Here is a 9,487-nt window from a genome sequence, read left to right on the forward strand (position 1 = left end):
TAAATTTCGAATTTAATTGTTAATTATTTGGATGAATACTTTATTTGGATATTCCAAATGTGAAAATGAGGAACTTTTTAAGCAATTTAACATAAATACTTCATTTGAATATTCATTTTTATAAGAAGAAAATACTACTCAACTTATTGTCTCAAAATAAAAATATTCAAAATATTCAAACCGATTAATCTAAAACTGAACTTAAAAAACCCGATCTCCAAAATTATTTTGATTATACTTGGATTGTCATTTCTTCAATCTCAAAATCCAAATCCAAATCCAAATCCAAATCTTTATATTCAATTCGAGCTACTAGAACATCCACCCCTAAAGTTTTGGTATTGTGGTGTTAACAAGTCAAACACAAACACAGTATGAAATGAAAGGAATATTATTTATTTAATGAAAAACACATTAATTTAATACACAAAATGGATTCGGATAAAATGATCCGGTTCAATGGGCCCACCACCCTCTCCCCAAAAAACGTGGCACTCTCAACACAATATAATTCCGCCACCGCAAGATAAAAAAGCCCACACTACTGGTGAAAATACCAAGAGATCAAAGCTCTCAAAAAAGTCTCTAGGGTTTCGCTAGGGTTTGGTTCTGTGCTACTATGGCGTCGGAGAGTGACCAGGGAAGGAGGATCAAGGGATCTGTGAAATGGTTCAATGATCAAAAGGGTTTCGGTTTCATCACTCCAGATGATGGCGGTGAAGATCTGTTTGTTCATCAATCTGGTATCAGATCTGAAGGCTTTCGTAGCTTAGCTGAAGGTGAGGTCGTTGAGTTTGAAGTTGAGTCTGGTGATGATGGCCGTACTAAGGCTGTTAATGTTACTGGACCGGATGGCGCGTCTGTTCAAGGTGGTGGCCGTGGCGGAAGCGGTGGAGGCGGCGGCGGAGGTCGATATGGCGGTGGTGGTGGATACGGAGGCGGTGGAGGCGGTAGATATGGTGGGGGTGATAGTGGCTACGGCGGCGGCGGCCGGTATGGAGGTGACGGTGGATACGGAGGCGGTGGTGGTAGTAGGTATGGTGGTGGCGGTGGATATGGTGGCGGTGGTGGTGGTGGAAGCGGGTGTTATAAGTGTGGAGAAGAAGGGCATTTTGCTAGGGAATGTACTCAGGGCGGTGGCGGCGGTGGTTATGGTAGTGGAGGCGGAGGATATGGCAGCGGCGGCGGTGGATATGGTGGTGGAGGTGGGAGATATGGCGGTAGTGGCGGAGGAGGTGGTGGTGGTTGTTTCAAGTGTGGAGAAGAAGGACATTTTGCACGTGAATGCCCTAACAGCAGTGGTCGTTGAAGCTCTGTAGAACTGAGAGGGTAAATGTGTATATTCACATTTTGCACTCTTTTTTCTATGCTTTCTAGTGCTTTCTTTTTGGTTAATGTCATTTTGAAGTATGAAAAGGGATGAACCATTTAATGTTTTTTTTGAATGATCGTATTGCATATGGTCACCTTTTAGTTTCTTGAAGTATGATTAGGATATGGTTATGGTTTCCTGCTTTATTATTGCGTATTAGGATTAGTATTGGTGATTATGGACTAGTGTTTCAGCTTGAAGCTTTTGGAAATGTGCGCTTTCTGTACATGTATATACATACATGTTTGAAAGATTGATCAATTATCAGCTGCTAGCTTTTATTGCACTTCCATTTGCATTTTACATCTGTTGCTTTTATTTTTTTGTTCTTAATATACGGTTATGGATGCAAATGAGCTTCTATTTAATGCTTGTGATAATTTCTTTTCATCTTAGCAGTATGTAATTGGTTGCTGGTAATTGACCAGTTCTGTGAATGAGTCTAAATTTGACTACATCAACAGTTGATATGAATGGTTTAGTTTGGTTTAGGTAGAGAAGAGTATGCAGGGGCGCGAGACAACTCTCGCTAAGGAACTCAGCAAAATAGCCCTGTAACTTCGGGGGTCGCAATGTCCATGCCCGGGCGACTGTTTACCATAAACACAGGTCTTCGCAAGTGTCATAGGACCATGTATGTGGGCGTCTAATTAAGTGTAATGAGAAGGATGTGTGATGTATCCCCTACTGATGTTGGGTTGTGGAACGGTGGTTGTGATTTGCGAACACCCTGCTTTAAAGGTTGAGTTTTAGACAGGCAAATTATTTTGTTTTAGTATGGAATGGACTTTGATAAGAGAATTTGATAATTAAAGATCATACATTAGACTTTTACTTGTTTGAGATTTTGGTTTGATTGGTTGATTATCAATAGTTCTGGGTAAATTAGTGAGTAATATTAAGAATTTATGTTATATCCGACGTGTCTATGCTAGACATGACTCATGATTAGTAACTTTGACTAGCCTTGGATGGAGGCTTGATTGGTTGTCAATCATGGTTTGTAACTTGGCAAATAGCCAAATTTAGTGTAAAAGTTTTTACCAAATTTAGTGAGGGTCCAAAATTTGCTTCGCGTGCTTCAAATGTATGCTGGTGTTGGTCAAAGAATGATATTTCTTGCTCTTGTTTTATAACTGCTCCAATTTTCTTTAGATGTCGCTCTAATTTCTAAACAATCCAAGAGCACCTGCCGAAATGTGTGCGGATTGATGTTTTTTTACATGCAAGCAAACCTGCAGATGTATATGTTAAATCCAATTTAACAGTAGATTCTACTCGTTAAGCTATCTCTTGTTTGTTAAGTTTTGGTACTTCTACATTTTTTTCCACTGCACCTACTGGAGGTGGTAAGAATACTTGAAGCAATTTACTCTGTTTTTGGTTTGATAGGATTGAAAAGAATGCGCGAAGCAAGCAATTAAAATTTGTCGGATTGCAATTCTGTCTATTAGTCTGTTATTTCGTCGTGATTCGGCTCCACCATGTTCTTTTCCCGTCAGCTTGCTTTTTCATCTGGATCTTTTGTCCAGTTCTATCAGGTACATTGACTTCATAGAACCACCTAAACTAGGGAACATGTAGTATGAATTTTTGTTATGTATGTTTCATAATGCATAATGTTATAATAACATTTGACAAATCAAATCATTTATATTAATGATGGTTGACAAATAAGAGCCATGGAACTTGAAAAAGAGGCTTCTAACAGCTCTCCTCCCCTACTAACATATGAAGGGAAGGAACAAGTACTATACAAGTCTAGAACTGATGAAATGTTATCTTGCTAAATAGCGAGTAAACTGTAAAAGCACAACTATACAACAACGCACGAAATGTTCTGTCCATTACACCAGGTTAGTGGTTTGCCTCTACAGCAAGCGTAATCTTATATACACTCCACTTTACTCTGTATTTTGTTCTCTTCATCTTCAAACTCACCACCTACGGCCGACGTCACTGTTTTTGCTAGCAGTGTTGGAGCTAAATAGTAGTAGTTTGGGCAAATTGATCTTGACATTTGGGATAATGTAAAGCCAATTCTGATATAGCCCAAGCCACCATAACTTGAACCTTCATGCTCTAGGATTGTCTCTAGGAGGAATCCTAAGATATTCATCAGGGCTGCTCTTTTTATTCAATGTAACCGGGAAAGACCGGACCACAAGGGTCAATTGTACGCAGTCTTATCCTGCATTTCTGCAAGAGATTGTCTCTACGGTTCGAATCCGTGACCTCTTGGTCACATGGCAGCAACTTCACATGTTATACCAAGGCTTCCCTTCAGAACCATTGGATAGAAGCTCGTACTAATATTCAATGTTCTTTTTTTTTTTTCTTTCCTGGATTCATAATGAAAGCTTTTGGTTGGTTGTTCAACAAAGTCATTCACATCCAACATGTCAATTATCCAACATGTCTATATCACGCCGCTATTGGTGCGACCCTTTCTCGGACCCTGTGTGAATACATGATTCTTTATGCATCGGGCTGCCATTTTTTACCTTGCAGTTGCTTAATATTTGTTGCACAAAACAAGTTTCTGTTTGATGAAGAAAATGGGGGATGTATTATAAACAAGAGACTATATTTTTGAGATACTGAACTGTTTTAACCGGAGGGACAAAAGAACATGGCAAATTTCCACATTGGGAATAACAGCTAATACCCAATAACAGCTAAGAATGTTTTTCTTCTCATATATCATGTTCTTGCATACTCAATTCCTAAAAAAAAAAACAATCTTACCACAGAAAACCAATCACAACAACAACAATTACATCTCGATTTCAAACAAGTTGGACCATACAAGACCTATATACAGACTAGAGAATAATCCATCTTCGGCAAGTAGGGCTGTACTCCTACCTGCTACTCAAACTATATACATATAAGTAAATGTCTGAAACACATACATATTTACTATTTGCCTATAAACATTCATTCAGATTCAGAACTTCCCTTCAATCCTTGCATTTGTAAGACCAATGCATGCATCCACAAAATCTTCATCAATAAAGTCTGATGAAAATATCTGCAACCGATCACCATAACCTCGAGAGATACATTCCATTACAAACAGTCTTGCATATGGATGAATCCGATCTGTCACCGGTTTCACACACAGAACTGGATTATCAGCCTGTGGCGTGACCGTATTCTCCACCCTGTAAAAGAATTTCCGAGATGTTACAGGTGGCTGCTCACTCAAATGCTTCATGTTGCTCTCAAACTTCGTTTCAGGTAAGTCAGTATCTATCCAGTTATCTTTTAGGTAACCTGAACTCCATAACGGACTTCCATGTTTTGGCTGAGGTGATTTTCTTGGTTTCCAAACACATATTATTCTCTTTGGCAATAATTCTGCAATTGTCTTGTTGAAAACATTGTCATCTTGGTGGATGAGAAATTCCCCTAGCTCATCCTCCAGGTACTTGTCGAAATCCGGGGGATCATCATGTCCGAATTCAGTACGAATTTCTAGGATTATTATCTCTGAATCTGTTTCAGACAGAAACTTCTTGACGTCGTTGATAACGACGTCAACGTTGTAGGAAAGAAGGATGCCATGGCATATACGACGATCTTCTTGAACACGGATGTCAAGAACTCGAGCGCCAATTACTAGTTGTTAATAAATGGACAAAGATTGGCATTGAGCAAAAGGGCGAGAGATGAATGGGATTCCAATCTTGTTAGTTGCAGAATCATGTGTACCTGCATAGGCGGATGGAACACTTAATTATGAGTTCAACTGAATTCAGTATTTTCGACACAGAGCAGACATATATATGTAGAAGGGCAGTTCGGTGCACGAAGCATCCCGCATTCATGCGGGGTCGGGGAAGTGCCATACCCTAAGGGGTATAATGTAGGCAGCCTACACTGATGCATGTATCAGTGACTGATTTTATGGCTCGGACCCATGACTTATAGGTCACAGGAGACATGTATATGTAGAAAATCATCAACATTTTAGTAAATATTTTCAAAAGTGCAACGAATTCATACTAAGAACCTAAAGGTTAAACTAATTAAATTTAAATTTTGAATTCGTCTTTAGGTACCTGGCCAAACAATCTTGTTGACATGGAGTTTTTCAGGGATAAGTGCTGACATCCAATTTTTTCTGTCTTGTACATGATAATCACAACCAGGGAAATTGCATCCATTTTTCTCCTTGAGATCATACAAGATTTTCTTCTGAGTGTGAATAGATTTTCGTCTTTCCACCTGTTTACTCACCTCAGCTCCCATTTTCACAATAACCCAAGAAGAAGAAGAAGAAAGAATGAAGCACTCCCTCTTCTTTTTGTTTTGCTTTCTTTCTTCTCTGTCTTGGCACAGCAAATAGATACGTTTTTCTGCCTGTTAATATGTGCATTTTAAAAGCTTTTCTTGTTTCACCCTGCTGTAAATACTTTCTTCAATTAATTATGACAAAGAAGGGGAGCCTCGGAGCATTGGTCAAGTTATCTCGGTATGACCTTCTCTGTGTGACCTATAAGTGACGGGTTTGAGCTATAGAATCAGTCACTGATGCCTGCATCAGGGTAGACTGCTTACATCACACAACCTTAGAGTGTTGCGATTCTCCGAACCCTGCGTGAACGCGAAATACTTTGTGCACGAACCTGTCATTTTAATTAATTATGACAAAGAGGGACAAACTTCCTTTTAGATATTTTGTTCGTTTCAACTATCTGGCATGGTTTCTTGTGGTAGTTAGCCTTGTAGGGATGGAAATAGACTAGCGATATTAGAAAGCTATTTAGGGGATAATGGGGGTCCGCCTTTGCTTGAATTATTGGTTTTTGGTAAAGAGTGATAATTGCTATTTTATCTATCATGTGGCTATCTATCATCCTTATTTAATTTGTTTGGTTTGAATTTAATTTAATTTAATTTGTTGGTAACATCTATCATATCAACGTCAAGATCAATATGATGAAGGTGTAGTTGGTAGAAAATGAAATACAAAATATTCCAAAGGAGCAACACTGATTATTGATCTAAAATGGCAATATTGATTATTCAATATTGACCCAAGGTGTAGTAATCATATTTGTGGAGAAGTGCCAAATCAACAAGATTTGTAAACTGCTGATGATATGGCTGATGTCTGCATCATCTATTAGCCATTCAATGAAACTACACCCCTGCTTGGAGGCAGCAGCGAATGTACCATTATAGTTACGGGTCCGAATTATCATAACTTTCGAAGCGCTGCATAAATTTATGTGTAAACTTTATTAAAATTACAATAGATAGTAGACATGAACTCATAATTTTAAAAATATAGTAATAAGCTTAATGTTAAAAACCTTAAAGGTTGAACCCATAAAGTTTAAATCTTGAATCTGTCTTCGCTTATGTTGTGATTAGTTATGCTGGTATTGTAAGCACCTAATTTTTGACAATATTTAATTTTTTTTGTCACTTCTTCTATGTAAATATTTTAGGGAGTTTTAACATACAAATTTTTAGTTTTTTTATACTTTTTATTATAGGTTAAAAATACAAAATTTTAGAAGGTGAATTATTACTATTACTATTATTTTATTTTTATTCTTATTTTTAAATAATAATAAAAAATCCGAAAAATATTATTTTTTTTAAAATTTTCAGGAGAGATGTAAAATAATAAGAAAAAGGGAAGTATGAAATTAAAAAAAGAAGAAGTAAAAGTAGGTGGAATTCTCTTTTAAAAAAGTAAAAGAAAGTGAAAATTTTAAAAAATAAAAGTAAAGTTTTGTGGAAATTTTTAAAAATAAAAAGTAAAAGAAAGTTGAAATTAAAAAATAATATAAAGGTAGCTGAAAATTTAAAAAAAATTTAAATTAAAATAAAGTAGAATTTTTTAAAGAAAAGTAAAAGAAACTGAATTGTTTTTTAAGAAAAGTAAAAGAAGTGGAATTCTCTTTTAAAAAAGTAAAAAAAGTAGGATTTTAAATAAGATAAAAGTAATTAAAGTTGGAATTTAAAAATAAAAGTAAAGAAAGGTGGTAATTCTTTTTATAAAAAAAGAAAAACAAAATGTAAGTGGGATTTCTTTTAAATAAAAAAATAAAAATAAAAATTTGAATTTTTTTGAAAATTCTCCTATAAATAGAGGAAAAATATTTGAAGAAAAGAAGAGAAGAGAAGAGGGAAGAATATTGAGAGAAAACAAATTTTCTTCTTCTATGCTAAAGAGAATTTTTACTAGTTTTATTCTTTCTACCTATTTCTTTCAATAAAAAAGAAGAAGGCATATAGCCATTCATTACCTTGTTTAAAAAAATAATACCTCAAAAACAGGAGCTAAATCACACCAAAAATCAAATCCAAAAGCTTCAAACTCAATTTAAAAGATAGCCCAAAATACTAGCCCGAAGAGGTCGAAGTCGAGTTCGGTTCGAAAGGTTTCCGCTCGTTGCCTCTGATTGTGGTTCATTTGCACATTAAATTTGATGGTTGTTTGCTCCATATGTATTGAATAAGATCTTCATCTATAAAAGGTTCATTCTTTTCTTAACCAATGTTTCCATTATTTTTCTTTCACCGTATTTCCTTTTGATTTGTATATTATATTTTGGTTATCTACCAACTTGAAAGATATGAACAAAAAAATGAAGGAAGAGCATCAAGAAATAGAATTCGTGAAAGACAGAATGAGTTTCTTCAATGAGATTGTAGTTCATAGGGAAAGATAGGAAAATGTATTCAAAATGGAGAGAGAACGATGTAATAGCTTGGATCCAAATTAAAGGATGTTAAGTCAATAGCAAATTTGATACCGACATGGGTGATTAGGTCCATAATAACTCAAATCATATATTTCTTCAATAATAATTCCATATTCATAAATCATGACCTTGCAATAATCTCAAAGTAGTTTTAGGAAGAAACATAATCATGAATATTTGTAGTTTGCTTTAAATTGAATACAATCCTTTTAGAATAATCGAGGCGCGTCATGCCAAATAAAATCTCAAAACTCATGGCCCTCATTTAATTAATTTTAATCCTTAGAAATCGAGGCGTACCATTTAGTTGAACTTTCCATGCCCCTCGCAAACTTGAAAGTGCGTAGTTGCTTTAGGCGCGCTATTTTTTTTTTAAAATAAATAATTTCATAAACTCGGGTGTGCATTTTATGTGACCCAAATTCAAATCTCAACAACGTTAGATAAAATGTGTCGTGGACCGCGGGTGCATTTCATGTGACGTGGTTCAATACGTGTTTTATATGACGTTGAATTTTTCCAAAAAAAAAATTAATTAAAAACGGCTAATAAGTTAACGATATACCATAGGTTGAAACATGTTTTAAAAATCAGATAATAGGCCAATTGTAATAGTTTAAGCGACCGTGCTAGAACCACGGAATCCGGGAATGCCTAACACCTTCTCCCGGGTTAACAGAATTCCCTACTCAGAATTTCTGGTTCGCAGACTTCAAAAGGAAAGTCGAAATTTCCTCGATTTGGGATTTAAAATAAATCGGTGACTTGGGACACCAAATAAACTATCCCAAGTGGCGACTCTGAATTGAATAATTAATCCCATTTCGAATAATGTCACTTAAATTGGAAAAACTCCCTTATATACCTTCGGGTGTGTAAAAAGGAGGTGTGACAGCTCTGGCGACTCTGCTGGGGATCCAAACCCAGAACTTCGGTTCAGGGTTCAAGAATTCGAGCTTAGAATAACTGTTATAGTTGGCTTGTTTTATCAAATTTTTACATGTTGAGCCTAATGTGCTAAATGCCGCTTTTACCGCTTTGATATTTGTGGACTGTATATAAATTGCTACGAAACCCTCCTCTCTCTGAGTCTTCTAAATCACTTGGGAAGTGTGCACTTCGTGTGACTTCTTTTCTGTTAGAGTCTTATCCCAATTTTAAAACGAGGTTCGGACAAGTTGCAAAGCCGGTGAAGCTTCTGTATTCCCGGTACGCTGCCCCCCCTCAACTCGAGCTGTCTGCTCGGGTGAGCCAGGTCTAGAACAATAAATCCAGGTTTTTAAACCTAGTATAACAAGCCTCATGCCGGATCCCTAGTAGGAACGTTTGTTTGCATCATGTGCATTTGACCTTGGAGACTCAACACAGGGGTTGGGTCTGTCTAGGA

The 9,487-nt window shown here is 36.4% G+C and overlaps 1 protein-coding gene and 1 pseudogene across 1 annotated transcript; one reads left to right on the forward strand and one right to left on the reverse strand.

Annotated features, from left to right (window-relative positions):
* Positions 1-517: 517 nt before the first annotated feature.
* Positions 518-1,658, forward strand: LOC104244975 (glycine-rich protein 2). Its single transcript, XM_009800535.2, has one exon. The coding sequence runs from the start codon at positions 620-622 to the stop codon at positions 1,307-1,309; it is 690 nt and encodes a 229-aa protein (XP_009798837.1). The 5' UTR covers positions 518-619; the 3' UTR covers positions 1,310-1,658.
* Positions 1,659-4,131: 2,473 nt separating this feature from the next.
* On the reverse strand, positions 4,132-5,629 carry LOC104244898 (uncharacterized; annotated as a pseudogene).
* Between the last annotated feature and the right edge of the window lie 3,858 nt (positions 5,630-9,487).

This window comes from Nicotiana sylvestris, chromosome 12 (genome assembly GCF_000393655.2).
Source record: "Nicotiana sylvestris chromosome 12, ASM39365v2, whole genome shotgun sequence".
NCBI lineage: Eukaryota > Viridiplantae > Streptophyta > Magnoliopsida > Solanales > Solanaceae > Nicotiana > Nicotiana sylvestris.